The following is a 17009-nucleotide window of genomic DNA, read 5'->3' on the forward strand; positions in this document are numbered from 1 at the left end:
CTATCCGTCAGTCTAATTATGTTAGTTTTGGAAATAAAACTGGGTAAAGACACTATATATCTATTTATTTGCCTATCTATCTAACTATATGTCCATCTAACTATGTATCTATCTGTCTATCTATCCGTCAGTCTAATTATGTTAGTTTTGGAAATAAAACCGGGTAAAGATAAGATAAAACGACAGGAACACGATTTCTTGATAAATTTCAGCGTTTATGGTTGTTTTACCCCCATGTTTTCTTAAAACTACAGATTTTATGAAACTTTAAATAGCTAATATTCATGATTAAACTCAATACTCTAAAAACTATTATTCTCCAAAGGAACTAATCTACAAAGATTTGTTCTAATTGGATTAGAGAAAAACAAATAATATTTCCTTTTTTGCCCTAACCTTTCAAATCCTCAGGTCTTATTGTTAAATAGCATGCTGTGTTTTATCGATAAAAAATTGCTATCATTTTTTAATAGCCTTTTATTAATGACTGTTTTATGCAAACACTTACCCCCTCCCTACATTTTTTGGAACCCTTAGCTTTTTTTGACAATAAAACTAAGATTAACATATGTTTTTAGAACTTTTAAGACCTTTTTTAAAGACAATTTAGTAGAGAGTCAAAGCAATACTAAAATTATAAAATACTGTAAGTTGAATAAATAGCAGGGTGGGTAAAGGGGGGGGGAATGTCAGAAAATAAGTGTAAAAAGCGTTTTATTTTCAATGTTAAAAGACGTCAAAAACATCTAAAGAGATAAGACAATTGCCGATAAATTGATGTACATCCCCAACAATGAATTACCCTTTATGTAGATTACAATTACAGGTTAAAAGGTTTAAACACTCAACTTAAACAACCAACCAATCAAAATTCTATAAAGGTCCCCAAAGTTGTTAATCCAACAAATAAGTAATGTTATATCAAAACTTTGGGGACTAGTGAATAAACAGCCCAATGTCCCCTCCCTTCCTGGCAGTGGTGTATATAAAATTAATACGGCCATAACTATTTCCTCTAAATTAATTAAATTTATATTATGCCTGATAAATTATACTGATACCACCCTTTATGTGCCTTTTATGTAACTGAATTTTAGCAAGGGACATATGGATATGTCATTAGCAGGCGAAACTTTTTTCTAGTATAAAAAGTGCTAAATCAGTGAAAATACTGGTAATGTGCTTAATAAATTATACTGATACCACCCTTTATGTGCCTTTTATGTAACTGAATTTTAGCAAGGGGTACATAAGGATGTGTCACTAGCAGGTAAAATAAATGTTTTTCTAGTATAAAAAAGTGAAAAATCAATGAAAATGTAATATGTTTGATACTGGTACCCCCCTTTATGTGCCTTTTATGTAACTGAATTTTAGCAAGGTACACATGGATATGTCAATGGAATTGAAATTAGTAATCTAAAATTTAGCTCTATTGACTTAAAAATAAAGGGAAGATGTACAAAATTCTGCCATTTACAGTTTGAAATAACTGTGGTATTCGGCAACCGTGAGCCATGCCTATGGCACCCCTGATCTAGGGTTCGGTGGAGGGTCAATGGCCCTCCCCCGAGTCCTGGGGAAGGGGTCTAGCAACCCCCTCCCTATGCTTAAAATTAATGATTGAATCTGTCATGTTTATTATGGTTAACTGTATTCTTAATTCTCCCCCACCCTTTTCAGGGATGGGGGATCATTATTGCCCAAACTGACCATTGTATATGTATTATGATGCTTTTATGTTATGATTATTTATTCCTATCCATGTAATTATTGTTTGTTGTATATAACTTCAGTATCTTTTAAACCTTCAATAAAGTGACAACTGAAATAGATGTTGATCATTATCTAGTGAATGCTAGAGAAGCGTAGCTTCTCTATAGTAAGGTGTCCACGTCTGTTACACTGCCGTAATCTAATTGAACTCCGGTGTCTGCCATTTATCCTCGGCGGATACCACAACTTTGGTGTCAGCTGTGAGATTACGGCGAACCACAAGTGTAGAGCAGACGCGCATCTGAGGCTAAGGTACTCCAAAACTGACGCAAGCAACCTGAATTACCCACCCTGGACAGCAAAGTTTAACTCTGCATCCGGCAGTTGTGGAAGCGAGACAGCGAAATTTGACGAATAACCGCGAGCAGCGCTGATATCTAACGGAGAATTGAGCGCTCAAAGGGCTGAAACAGGCCTGCGGACCGGCTGAAACAAGCCAAATAAGTGTAAACGGCTGGAAATAGGCCAACTTTACTGCAAGAAATAGCAGGATCCGAACCAGTGGCGCTAGCAGGACGGGACATTCCCTGCCGCCATCAGCCGGATTTGGATCAGCGGCGCTAGCAGGACGGGACATTCCCTGCCGCCGATAGGCTGAAACATGCCACATAGCTGCAAGCTGCGAGCTAACATACGAGTGTAGTGCACCAGAACAGAGAAAAACTACGTCAACTCCAAGTATCCTGAGAGGCTACAACACAGCCACCCATCTAGAAAAACAGATATTATGTTACATTGCAGGGATTACCACCCTGGTGTGATGGCTAAACAATAGATTTATGAGCAAAGCTTGGCAAACAAATTGTTGTGTTGTGATAAATCTAAGAATAGAACAGGCTTGGATTTATTGTGTATTGTGATAACAGCTAAAAATAGAACAGAGTTGGTAAACAAATCTGTTATGCAATTGTGATAAGGACAAAAATAGAAGCTAGATGTAATATAATAAAGACCCTGATATACAATCAAAACATCTCAAGCCCACAGCACAACAACAATACACCCCTTATTCCAAGGGAAAGGGAGGAGCCCCTCTCCATTGAAGGCAAATACAATCAGGGTGATATAATAGATAAGCCTAGGATTAAGAAGAAAAGGCACTATTACACCAGCACACAGTTACCTCCCTCCCTCACAGGGGAAACGGACGGAGTTACCCCCGTCCCCTCACGCGCTTCCCTCTTCCTACCCACACTAGACTAAGTCCGTCTGTAGTGTGGGGCTAGCGATCGGACACACAGAGCGCCATTCACGGGTAGCGCAACAGAGTGCGGAAAATATCATAAATTCAACGGACGAAGCGGACCAATGAGAGAGCGAGTTGAGGGGTGAGAGCGCGTTTTCCCCGTGTGCGCGGATTTGACGGTGCGGACGCGCGTTGCAAGGACAGGAGATTTCACGCACACACACACACACACACACACACACACACCGGAGCGGAGCTACTCCATAGCATTTAACAGGGGTATTTTTAGCAAATAAAGAATTACAAGCTTCTCTCCTTCTAGCTCTAGTGTGATAAAGGAAAACCCAATCAGTTCCTGACAGCAGTTCAGACCCTCAACATCTATCTACCCCTACCAGCCTACCCTACAACTAAACTACCAACCTAGTGATACAAACAGTGTTGGCTGTTAGGCTAGAAAGCCTCAAGTGACAAACCATTCATTTTAGTACTGTATAACTTTGTGCCCGCCGTTGAACCGTTGACCCAATGGACCAGCAGCAAGCCCCAGGATGGCTCCAGGATGACCCTCAGCCGGCCCCAGCCGAGTACCGCAAGCTGATGCTGAGCAATCTGCCGGAGTATAGAGGGCCGCCCAAGCAATCCTGGTCGGCACATATCCGCAGACTCGAGATGTCATGGGCGGCTTACCGCGTGCCACCTCATGATTCCCTCAACCGCCGCAACGCCCTCCTACTGTCACTGGTAGGGCAAGCGGCGGAAATGGCGTCCCATCTGTTTGGCGAGGCAGGCCAAGCCTTGACCTACGAACAGGTCAAGGCCGAGTGTGAATTGCTATTTCGCCCTGCTTTTGAATCCCAAACGCTTAAACAAGCGTTTAGGGATTACAAGCAACACTCGACAGAACCTATACAAGCGTACATATCAACTAAGTGCGCCTTGTATAGGGACGCCTACAACCATGAGGATCTTGAGTTGTTGGTGGACGAATTAAATCGTGGAATTCGTAACGCCAATGTAAAACGCCTCATGATGAACCATGAAATTACGAGTGTACCTGAGTACACTCGTAAGGCCATGTTTACCGTCACCATGGTTACTAAGCAACTGAAGGAAGGTGTGTGCTTAGTGGACTCGACCAAAGGGCTGATTGGATCTGCTTGCATCCAGTTGCCCCAATATGACGAGTCGGAGCCAATGGAGATTGGCTCCTTGGCTCCGGGTCTCCACCAGATGGGGAAGGTCGCTCCAGATGACAAGGTCCCAGGTCGCTGCTTCCGCTGCCAGGGGAGAGGCCACCAAGCTCGAGACTGCCCAACGCCTGTGGAAGTTAGCCTAGAGGAGAGACGCACCCAGCCACGCCGTGACCGTTCTGCCAAGTGTGAGCGTTGCCACTATGACGGTCACACGGCGGCCGACTGTAGAGCTGACTGGGCCCAGGTAGCCAGCCGCAGGCGCACCGCCGATAAGGGTGCCCCTCCAGGGAAGCCCAGCAGAGTGGCCCACATGGAAGGGAGCGCGGCCCCAGCACCACAACAGCAAGCAGCCGCCCCCAGAGCTGCGGACCGAGCCGATGGGATGCCGCAGTTTGGGACTGTCCCAGCTAGGATCAACGTACTGGGCGGCGCGGCTGAACCCAACCGGGTTGGCCTAGGCTTCAGTCTTAACCATCTGGGGCCAGAGCTGATACAATCCAACAACATAGCCGAGCCAGAGGTGCTGAGGCCCCAGCCTTTTAGCCTCAACATGATGGAACCTGCCCGACTGAGCCTACCCAGCAAGAGTGGAGGGGCGCTGCCCAGCGTCCCTGAGACGGTGTATGGGGAGGCCCTGGCAGCCGCCGAACGAGAGAGGCAGGAGGTGCTAGCCAGCGCCTCTGCATCGATGTATGGGACGCCACCCGGCGTCGCCACCTGGGATGATGGGGGGGTGCTATCCAGCGCCTCCCACCTGGTGCCTGGGGCGACAACCGTCGCCGCCACCGAGATACCTGGATCCTGGAACGAGCCAGCCTCCAACCTGATGTCTGGGGCGACAACCGTCGCCGCCACCGAGAGACCTGAGTCCTGGAACGAGCCAGCGGTCCCAGAGGAAGGGGTGACACCCGTCACCCCCAGTCAGCCAGCGCCACCAGCCTGCAGGGAGAGCCCAGCTACATGCCATCCAGAGCCCCCTGCCAGCCAGAGGAACCCAGCTGCTCAACATCAGGATAAGTTGAATTTGTTAAATGTGTTGTATCCAAGATATTGTAAAAACCCAGCCTTGCCTGTGCCCCCTGCACCAGAGGCTGGGGAGATTGAAATTCGGGAAAATAAGGACTTGCCTGTGCCACATGCACCTGAGTTCCTAGGGCAGGGGAGGGAAGTGAGTAAGGGCGAGCCTGTGCCACATGCACTTCAGCCCCATGCCACTGGGCATGCTTTGGACAAGGGAAGGGAGCACTTGGGGCTAGGGGAGCCGACACCCAGGCAAGTGCCAGTCGCTTGCCAGTCTGTCATTGGGGAGGGTATCGGGGTGCCTCGGCCGCATACAGATAACGCTCAATGGAAACTTGTATCTAGCCAGGAGCAGCCCAGCCGTGTCCAGTCCCAAGAAGCAGCCGTGACCAGAACCGAAGATCCCCAGCCGCGTGTACGAGGAAGATGGTTGCCTGGAAGCCTCTCCCATTGGTGGATGGTCCTGTGGGGCCTCCTGCTGGCAGCCGTGTGGCCTACAACCAGCTACGTCCTGGTGGGATGGGACTGTGCCAACCCCACCCATGTCACATCCTACAATAAAGAAAAGATGTGTAACACGGAGCCCCTACACCAGGAGGTGCCCCTGGGCCATGAAGTACACGTCCTGCAGCAAGTCAAGGTGAGGGAAACCACCGGGTACAGTTGTCAGCTCACCGTGTCCCAGTGGACATTCAGGTGTGGAGTATGGGGTCACCTCAAGGTGACCTCGGTCCCCACCCTCATGAGGCCAACCAAGATAGACCCAGAAGCGTGCCGAGACCTGGCCAGGAACCGAGTCTACACGTTGCCAGGCAAGACCCAGCCACTGACGTTCCAGCTGAACCATCCCCTGTTCTTCACCATCGATATGGTGGGCGCCCTCGTCAACAGCCCCGAGGGGGTGGGTTGTGAAGGGGAGGACGTCCACTTCGAGGGCCAGCTATACCGCAACGAATTAGTGCTCCAGGAGCGACGGCTGCTGGTCAAGGAGGAGACCTATGTGGTGGAGGATGGACGGGTGGAGTCCCAGTCTGACCACCTGACCCTAGAGTGTCCCCATTCTGAGCTGTCCTGCATCACTGGGGAAGCAACCTACGTGTGGGACCACCTGGGAAGAGATTGCCCCTTGAGGCTGATCCGCAGCCTCCAGCCCAGCCTGGTGATGGATGCATATCTGGTTGACCATCAGGCCCAGTTTTTCATCAACATGACCAACCCCACCTCGATTGTGAACTGCGACTTCGAGGCCCATGCCACAAACCATCCAGCGTTGTTCGTGGCAGCTGACCCAGCCGCGGCTGCGCTGCCCAGAGTGTCGGCCAGGGATGTTGACGTTCCCCTTCAAGCACAAATACATGCAGGTTATATTGGATTTACCCTGGAAACGCGCATGAAAAGCACCGCAGCAGAAGAAGTAGCGGCCAACTGCTGGAAGCTCCAGCAACTAGACCCGGCCCACCCGGTGCGTGTCCAGGGGAGCACGTTCTCGGTACTGAGGGGAGACATCCTGCTGCAGCTGACCTGCCAACGTCATAAATACGTTGTCCGCGAACACAAGGAGTGTTGGGACAAAGTGCCAGTAGAACCCACAGGTTTTGTAGACGCTGTGACACGGGTATATAGTGAACACGCCACCAAGATTCCCTGCTCCTCCACCTACCCCCTGACTGTGCACGCGGAGGAAGGCTGGATAGAGTTAACCCCCGCTCCCAAGAAAAGGCCACCCCCGCTGGATACGCCTAAGCAATTGTTGACAGAACCCTTAGATGACTTCAGTTCAGGTGGCTTGTATTCGCAGGCTGAGTTGAACGACTGGCAACAACTGCTGGCGTTCCCAGCATACAAGAGTGCCATGCTGACCGGCCTATCCTATGGCTCCTGCGTTCAGCAAGGCAGCTGTTCGGCCACAGGAGACCATGGGATAGTGTCCTACAACATTGACCGACTGGCGGAGGAAGGAGAGGCAGCCCTGGATGTCTGGGCTGGATTTAGACAAGCCATCCACGAGTGGGGAGATGGCGCAGCCATACTGTGTTTGTTGTTGTTGATCCTCAAACTGCTGGGGGACCTAACCATCATTTCCCTGGCAGCAGCACAAGGAGGAGTCCGGGCAGCCCTGAATGCGATATCACAAGTGTTCCTGTACCATCCAGCTTTGTATAGGAAAGCGCTGGCTAGAGCCAGGCTCAACCATGCCAAGTCCCGGGACTTTTCAGTGGACTGGGATGCCATTCCCATCGGCAGGGAAGCAGCCGAGGAAATGGTGTCTATGAAATCAACTGACAGCGGGCATGACTGCCCAGGTAGGCCAGGACCGCCCTCTGGCCGACCCCGCGGCCCCTCAGGAGGACAGGCCGCTGCTCAGACGATTAACCTGGCAGCCAGCGCCCCAGCCGCTGCCAACAACAACCAGCAGGCCCCACTGCTGACCGTTCCAGCAACAACTGTGCCACCAGCAAACCTGATACCTGCCGGCGCTGACCAACGTGTCCAACCCAAGCCAGCCTCTGCCTTCTACCCCACATTGGGAGCCCATCAACCCTAAGAAGACACTCACCACTAGGATTCCATTGAATCATTATCGTTTGTATATATCTTAGCCCTAAGGAGCGGACCGAAGGCCTCAACCACTGTCGGAAGTCTGGTAGGGAAATCATCTCCCAGCCTTCCGAGGGGAGAGTTGTGGTATTCGGCAACCGGGAGCCATGCCTATGGCACCCCTGATCTAGGGTTCGGTGGAGGGTCAATGGCCCTCCCCCGAGTCCTGGGGAAGGGGTCTAGCAACCCCCTCCCTATGCTTAAAATTAATGATTGAATCTGTCATGTTTATTATGGTTAACTGTATTCTTAATTCTCCCCCACCCTTTTCAGGGATGGGGGATCATTATTGCCCAAACTGACCATTGTATATGTATTATGATGCTTTTATGTTATGATTATTTATTCCTATCCATGTAATTATTGTTTGTTGTATATAACTTCAGTATCTTTTAAACCTTCAATAAAGTGACAACTGAAATAGATGTTGATCATTATCTAGTGAATGCTAGAGAAGCGTAGCTTCTCTATAGTAAGGTGTCCACGTCTGTTACACTGCCGTAATCTAATTGAACTCCGGTGTCTGCCATTTATCCTCGGCGGATACCACATAACCACTTCTAGAGATTAAACTAATAGGTTGAAAAGTTAGGACACTTCACGTTTGCTGTACCCAAACAAAATTTATAAGACCCCACTTTTTAAGCTAACTAATGAAATATAAATAAACTTTGGAGACCAGTATAATTTACAGTTCAATATCCCCTCCCTGCATGAAATCTATATTTCATTAAGCTCTGCTTAAAATACGACAAAAAGATGTCCTTTATTTTTCTTTTTTTAACCATTCTAAAAATACTTCAAACCAGAGATCTAAAGGGATAAGACAATGGCCGATAAATTTATGTATATCCCCAATGATGATAAACAAATAGATTTAAACGTTTGGACACTCAATTTAATGAACCAACTAATCAAAATAAAATTAAAGTCCCCAAAGTTGTTGAGCCAACGTATAAGAAAACGTTATTATAAATCTATGGGGACTAGTGTAATAAACAGCCCAATGTCCTGACTTCAAACACTTGCAAGCAGTAAATAAATTAAAGTTTGAGTTGTAAGTTAATATAGAAATGATTTATGTTTAGGAAAGTTTGAACAATGATAAATGATTGTGAGGGTTTAAAATGAATACATACAGTAATACATACTTTAGAATAGGAGAAATAATGAAGTACAATTTATGCATGGTAGAATAGTCCTATTGAATTCAAACGTTGTATGATGATTCCTGTAACAGTAAGGTACGATTTTAAAAGCGTAAAAACTCTATTGGGGTTACCATAATATCCGGACGTTCATTTTAAACATGTTTATTTTTATTTTTTTGTAAGACAAAGTATTTTTATAATCAAGTCCGACAAATTAGACCATGTCCTTAAACAGTATCCTGTATTTTAGCAAATTACAGCAAATTTTGTTTAGACTTGTAAATTAATCTTCTGCTTATTAAGATCTGACACTCTACACTATGTAACTGCTTGTTTGCCATTCCGCTTTTATGGATGTTTTCATCCTTGTTTATACTAAATATTATGTTTTTAGACATAAAGACATTATGTATGGAGTAAATTTATGAATTTTCTTACTTGAATTAATGAAACATTGATGTGAAGTTTATAAAATTAATTTCTTTAACATTTAACTACGACCTAATCATGTTTATAATGGAGATAATTTAGAGTGTTTTATTCAAATTTAGCATTTAGGCATTAAAAACAAAATTAATTGAGTAATAGTTATTTATCGCATTGTTTTATAGACAGCTTTCCGCAGATATCAAAATGAAAACTATAAGATTAAACAAATTTTTTAGCCCTGAGGTGCCGAAGGCCCGAGCAGAGAAAACTGGTTTAAATTTTATGATTTTTATTTTAATATTCATGTAAAATAGTCTGTAATACGATGTTAAGCATGATTTTTCAGTATGGCTAAGAATTCGTTCTAATTCAGAAATGTAATTTAGGCTTGATTAAAACTTATCACCTCCCCGACAACTAGTGGACTCTTTTAAATTCTTATTGAAAACTTTTTAATTGTCTTTAACTTGTTGGTCTAATATGATTTTTAATGATCTTTATTAACTTAAACTTGTACTATAGTTGTATTAACCATCTGCTACTAGGAAAAATCAGGGAGAGGGCAATAGATTTTACAAAAATATACATCAGAAATAGATAGTTATAATATAGTTACTGTCTGTCCATCTATATCTTGAAAACGGCAGAACTGATTCATTTCTTCTTTTTTTATAGAAGTTTCATATTGGTCACTATTTCTTTAAGCAAATGTGGCACGAGCTTTATGTAACTTTACCCACGGGGTGGGGACCCTATACCGACTTTCCATTGGGTCTTTAAAATTAGCTAATGGCGTCGGAAATATAAACACAGCCGAGTCGCTATAAAGAACAGAAACCAATTTGTTAGAAGATGAAGAGTACCCACCACTTGGGCCAGGTAGTACTTTATTGCTACTGATTTAATTTTCAGAAATCTATTCTCTGTTCCCAGAGATATTTATGTTAAATAGTTTCAAGTCAGATAATTTACATAATTCTACAATTATAAACCAATTAAGCCACTTCTCATAAACTTATTGTTACCTTACACTCTAACATTTATGAAATTATTTGATTTAAAATACAAATTTATAATTTATTTTGCTTTTATAGGGAAGGGAGAAGACATCGGAAAGTAAATCATACTGGTTCCTAAAGTTTAATAAACATGTTCTCTTATTCTTTGACTTAAACTAGTACTAACTAAAAATGTCAACACTTTTCCACCAATAATTTGACTCTACAAAGAGTGTAATTTGGAGGAAGAAAATAATTGTCATTTAGATTAGAAAGCTCTTTAAAACCACGCAACCTTGAACATAGAATTTAAATGATCAGAAACGGTTTTTTTTAAATCCTACATAAGAGTAACAAGATGTTTGTCCGTTTGTATGTCTGAAAACTTTTTATAGGTTTCAATTTTGGGTAGAATATCTAGAAGCCTATCTGGCAGACCCGCTAGTAACATTAGTAAGCTTCAATTTATGAAATAACAACTTAGAATTATAGATAGAGTAGATACTCAAAACATATAAAACGACATACTTACAACTTAATTATTAATCGAAGCTACTCTACCTACCAATATACATAAAAAGACGTACTTACCAGTCCGTGTTTATCAGAGATATTATTTGTAAGCTTCAATTTAAGAAATAACAGCTTTCAAAACATATAAAGGGACATACTTACAACTTATTAATAATCGAAGCTACTCTTCATAGATGAAAAGACGTACTTAACAGTCCGTGTTTATCAGAAATGTTATTTGTAAGCTTAATTCAATTTAAGAAATAACATCTTTCAAAACATATAAAGGGACATACTTACAACTTTATTAATAATCGAAGCTACTCTACCTATACATATAAAAAGACGTACTTACCAGCCCGTGTTTATCAGAGATGTTATTTGTAAGCTTCAATTTAAGAAATTACAGCTTTCAAAACATATAAAGGGACATACTTACAACATTGTTAATAATCGAAGCTACTTCAACTAGCTATATACATAAAAAGACGTACTTACCAGCCCATGTTTATCAGAGATGTTATTTGTAAGCTTCAATTTAAGAAAAACAGCTTTCAAAACATATAAAGTAACATAATTACAACTTTATTAATAATCGAAGCTACTCTATACTCCACCTATCTATGTACATAAAAAAGACGTACTTACCAGTCCGTGTTTATCAGAAATATTATTTGTAAGCTTCAATTTATGAAATGAAACAACTTTTTGCATCCATTGTTCTCCTGAAGGCAGAATACAATAATAATTCAATATTTTTCTTTTTTCATGTATAGCATGCTAAAAAAGTTATAAATAAAAAATATAAATGAAAGTATACAATTGGTGTTTATTTTGAATAGCAGAAAAGCTGTAGGCAATCGAATATATTTTTTGTATTTTATATAGCATGCTGTAATTGTAATCCCTACATAAAAGTAACAGGATCTGTTTCTGTCTGTGTTCACTGAGGGATCTCGCTAACCACTGAACCGATATGGTTCTCTTTTACAGAGCAGCTTCTCATAGGTCCTGGAGAGGTTTATGAATATTATTTGTAGGGTAGAGGGTTAGATCATTAAGGTCTTTTTTTATTTTATATTAATATATCGGTCATTGTCTTTTCATTTTTCCTTAAATTTCAGCGAAGCTACTGTATAATTATTATTGTATGCCTGTAGCCGGACTGTCTGGATGGATGTACATACGCTTGGGCATCTCTGGGTCTGCTTTACCAGCCACGATCCATCGACTAGAAAATAAGATATATTAATGGTTAGTAGACCTATATAGGTTTTTATTTTCAAGTATGGCTTACAAACCGACTTATATCCGCTGGATAAGAACCGGTTATTATGGTCATACTGTGAAAATTTACAAACAATTTTCCACGATATTAAAATAAAAATAATAAGATTAATTCAAGAGTCGGCTCCTTATTATGGCTATAAGTTTTTTTTTATATTAAATAGAAAAAAAAACAATCAAATATTAAGGAACTTTCGAGTTATATGACATAGGGCAATAGCTGTCTATTAATTGTTTTGTACAATACATTTCCCTATTCCCGTTGGCGGCAATTTTATGGTAAAAATCCGGTTGAAGCTCTAAAAATCTCCCAAAATTTGTAGTCTATAGTATGGATATATATATAGCCAGGGATAAAGGGTTAGAACAATGAATCATATTCAGAAACTGTTAAAATATGATGTAACCATAACCAATGTATCAAAATAGGATTCCATTCCTTATGTCATGATAAGAAAGAAATAAAATAGATAAACATTTACAGTACTGGGGGGTTTTCCTAGATATCACAAAAATCCCTCCCTCTTTTTTAAACAAATTGAAAAAAAGGATGGGGGTGAAATAGTATAAGGAAGCCCCAAACAGAGTTAGGGCAACACACGTATAGTCATAGCAAATCTAGGACGTCCCGAAAGGGTTAGGTAAGGCATAAAAAAAATTACACCCTTACTTATTTTCAATTTATTATTAATATAAGAAAGGGCGGTTTATGTGATAAGTAGACACTTAGAGGGAAAGCACCCAGTTTTCCAATGCATAATTATGTAATTTCTGTCGAAAAAAATTAATAATTTTTTTATACTTTCACAATATGATATTTTCTACATAAAACATAGGAATGAAATGTCAACAAAAAGCCTTTAAATTTTGAAAAAGATTAATTCACCTTCCATTGTTCTATCCCTCTAGCCCTGATATATGGTGCCCTTAAACTAACAAGGGACAATAAAGTAATAAAACTTTTAGAAAAGAAGGAATGGTGGGTGTTACGTGAGAACGGGTACCTTATAATACTTTGGGGAGAATATTCTTTTGGGGGGAAGATTTGGTGGCGCGTTAGTTTTAGTGTTTTCACGACATTAAATTACTAAATTTTGGCGCTCATTTGTATGGAGCAAAGCTTCTCTATTTTTCTTCTTTGCATATGGTCGATAGAAGAAGAGCTTTACTTTTGTTCTTGACAAGTTTTAGACTATTTTTATCAAAGAAAACCTAAAGATGTAGAAAATATTACAAAAAGTACAGTATAAAAAGGACAAATACGTGCATAAGAAGATAGGGGGCGAGGGGATATTGGGCTGTTTATTACACAAGTCCACAAAGTTTTATGATAACGTTTTCTTATTTGTTGACTCAACAATTTTGGGGGCTATTAATGAATTTTGATTGGTTGGCTCATTAAAATAAGTGTCCAAAATCTTTAACCACCAATTGTTATCTACAGAAAGGGTAGATTTGTGTAATATCATTGGGTATGTGTACATCAATTTATCGGCCCTTGTCTTATCCCATTAGGTCCCTAGCTGAAAAGAAGCACAGCATAAAAAACTGCATCATGAGAGCTCTTCTTTTACGTATGAAGTTACGACCGGACGAACTGACACACCCTATAGACAGAGTAGCTTCGCTACTACCAAACCAACTAGAATGCATATTTTAAAAACAATAAACTTGGTAAATTATTCCTTAATTGTAATTCAGTACAAATATCTTCACACGAGTATATAATAGTTAGTAACCAATGTAATATCCTAAAATTGTTGTTTGGTCCTTTTCTCGACCCCCTAAAATATTATACTAATACAAAATGGGTATGTAAACATGTCTATGGCATCGAATGATTAAATTATAGACAGCTTTCCACGGATAAAAAAATTTTATTTTGATTAATTACACCTCGAGACAACAACACTAGTATTAATTTTAAGATTTTACTTTATTATTCGTAGAAAATTGTCTATAATACGATACGATACACGATTTTTCATTATGGCTAAGAACCGATTCTTATCCAGCGGATATAAATCGGTTTCGAAGCTAAAAAAATATTATTATCTGTATCATAGTTTACCGTTCTTTTTTATTTTAAGCTTTACATTGCTTTTCCCAAAATTATTGCAATTAATTATTTTTTTTCTATAATTCTTTCAAAAAGTTGGTGAAACGCCATTAACAGCCAAATAATTAACGCGCATTTTGTCGCTTCTCTGTGCTTGTAAGCACGTTAGAAAGCAAGGACCTGTATTCTAAAAATAATTTAAAAGAGGACTTAAATTTAGGCAAAAAGGCATAAAACTTCTATATTTTCAATTTGTATTAAAATTATTGTGGTAGGTATGTAAATTAATTAGTTTCTAAGAAATAGCCTTTTACAAAGTCAAATGTGTAAAACCGCCGATAAAATTTCTATATACTGTCATTTGTATTATAAAATCGTTTTGGTAGGTATTTAAAACATTTAATCATTAGAATATAAACTTATTTATAGCCTGGCAAAATTATTCAAGTTTTATTTTAAATTGTGAAAATGCGTCGATAAACCTAGGTTATGATTTTCAGATAATTGTAAACCTACCATGCATTAAACGGAAGGACATACAGACGGGTCATACTTATAGAGTAGCTTCTAAAAAGGGTGATAAGTACTTTTGAAATAGCGAGCGTGTCTAAATGTAATCACACCCCCACCTGCCCCCCCCCCCCCAAAAAAAAAAATCACCCAATAAAGAATTTAATGTGTAATCTTTAAGACAGCAACAATTAGGTAAAATTTTAAAATTACTGCCCTAAGCAAACTTAATACAAGAGTTAAGGAAATTTTCTACATTTTTACCCTTTATTTTATACATACACATACTATTAGAAGCTTATAATAGTTTTAGATATGTAACGTATGTTTTCATAAAACATCAAATGTGTTTCTTATATTACTGAAGTAACAGGATGTCACTCTATTTGCAAGTCGTTATGATCTCAAAAAATAATGTCCCCAAATTTCTTCTTTTCTTCAAGTAAATAACTTTTTTGAGGGGGGGGGGGGGTGAATTCTTACAACACTTTCATGGGATGAAGTCCTTAAAGGCCAAAGAAATTAGGAAATAAAAAGTAGTTTCTTTTGAATTTCTGAACATCTTTTTTAACGTTTGATGTATATTGTATAGTTTGTGCTGTATATAGCTGTTATTGAAATAATTATTAAAATAATCTAAAACCATTTTACTAACTTAACCCTTACAGATCAGGGGGGGGGTTATATTGACCCCCCCCCCACTCTATTTTTTCAATGTCATTTTTTTTTGTAGGTAAGATAGAGAGTTGTGACTTCATGACTTTTTAAGTTTAGTAATTATACGTCGGCAAGAGTTGATTTTATTAGGATATCTGGTCTGTGTCGGTCGTGGTGTACGGTCAAAGTCGGTTGGGTAGCACCAAAATTAAAAATAAATTCTAAATAATTCTTAATTTCTACATTATGACTTTGTATATAAGATAGAAACCTAAAATTTTTTTGTTGAATACTGAGATATCAATGACCTTATGAGAAAAGTGGTGTTATGACCGTTTGACCGCACACTGACCGACTTTATGACCGATTTTTGTCCGGCTTTTACTACAGACATATATCATGAATATCGTGGCTTCTATTACAGCTAGAGACCTATACATTTTTTTGGTAAATCCTTGAGCAATAATAAACAGATAAAAATATTAATTGGCGCCGCCAACCGCCGTTTTACCGCCGTAACCGCCGTTTTACCGCCGTAACCGCCGAAAATGGCGGTTTCCGTTAATTGCCGTTTTTTGGCGATGATCAGAAAAAGTAATTTTTTTGTTATGAAAAATAAAAGTTCGTCCTAAAATTTGGTCATCCTAGGTGCAAAATTGGCCGCTCTACAGCTGTTTTAAAATTTAGCGGCTGGCCGCTAAAAAGCGGCTAAGGAGCGGCCTGACTGCTATGACTAGAAAAAGTAATTTTCTCTAAAAATACACATGAACCACCAGAAAAAAATTTTACGTCTTTATCTGTAACAGAAGCCGAGATAGAGGGGGGGGTCAATATGACCCCCCCCCCCCCGATCTATTAAGGTGGGAATAGGGGCCCGATCTGTAAGGGTTAAGAAATATTCAATAAAAAATTAATTTTATTTTATTTCCCCGTAATTCTGGAACACTTAGTATTAGATTTACAATGGTTTATTCTGCTCACCCAAAAATTTGGCTAAATTGATATAAAGTGTTTCGGGGATTTTTTTATTCATGTATAACAGTAGATTATGATACTAGATTTCTGTTGTTATACTACTGAGACCTAATGACTATTGAAACAACCACTATAATCTTTGTTTAAGTCAACCATTTGAAATATTTTCTTTTCAAGTAGGAATTTTTGGTTTTGCACTTAAAAATGAGCATTAGAGATATTTTTATATGAAACATAAACAATTATTTTTAAAAAATAATAATTAATCTTTCTACTAATGTTTTAAAACTTTAAAAGGCAGAATTTCTTACTTTAAAAATCAGAAGGATATAAAGCTTAGCTATTCTATTATATTACTTTAGGGTATAACTATAAGAATGAATATAAGATTTACGTTGATATTATGACATTGTCGTCTATTTAGGTTGCTAACATAGACCTTATTGGTCACTTTGTTTAATCAGTAGGAGGGGAGGGGATGGGTTAAAGAATGTGTGTCACACTATATTAGAGAACAGGAAAATCTAATGTAAGATCAAAGTAATAATATATCCATTCTAAGAAGTTATATAAAAAGACAATAACATTTCTGTATATTGATGGGTTTAAAATACATAACTATCAAATATGTTAATGGCTAGTTATTGCTGCACT

General features: G+C 40.0%; 1 protein-coding gene across 1 annotated transcript in view; it reads right to left on the bottom strand.

Moving 5' to 3' along the window:
- LOC145314606 (uncharacterized) overlaps positions 1 to 17009 on the bottom strand; it is a 65428-nt gene that overhangs the window by 21049 nt on the left and 27370 nt on the right. The window contains exons 4-5 of the mRNA XM_080154596.1: positions 12022 to 12098; positions 11516 to 11592 (exon numbers count right to left, since the gene is read on the bottom strand). Coding sequence (XP_080010722.1) covers positions 11516 to 11592; positions 12022 to 12098 — 154 coding nt within the window. The remainder of the gene's footprint in view (positions 1 to 11515; positions 11593 to 12021; positions 12099 to 17009) is intronic.

The sequence above is a fragment of the Acartia tonsa genome, chromosome 3, assembly GCF_053477335.1.
Source record: "Acartia tonsa isolate MP-2025a chromosome 3, ASM5347733v1, whole genome shotgun sequence".
NCBI lineage: Eukaryota > Metazoa > Arthropoda > Copepoda > Calanoida > Acartiidae > Acartia > Acartia tonsa.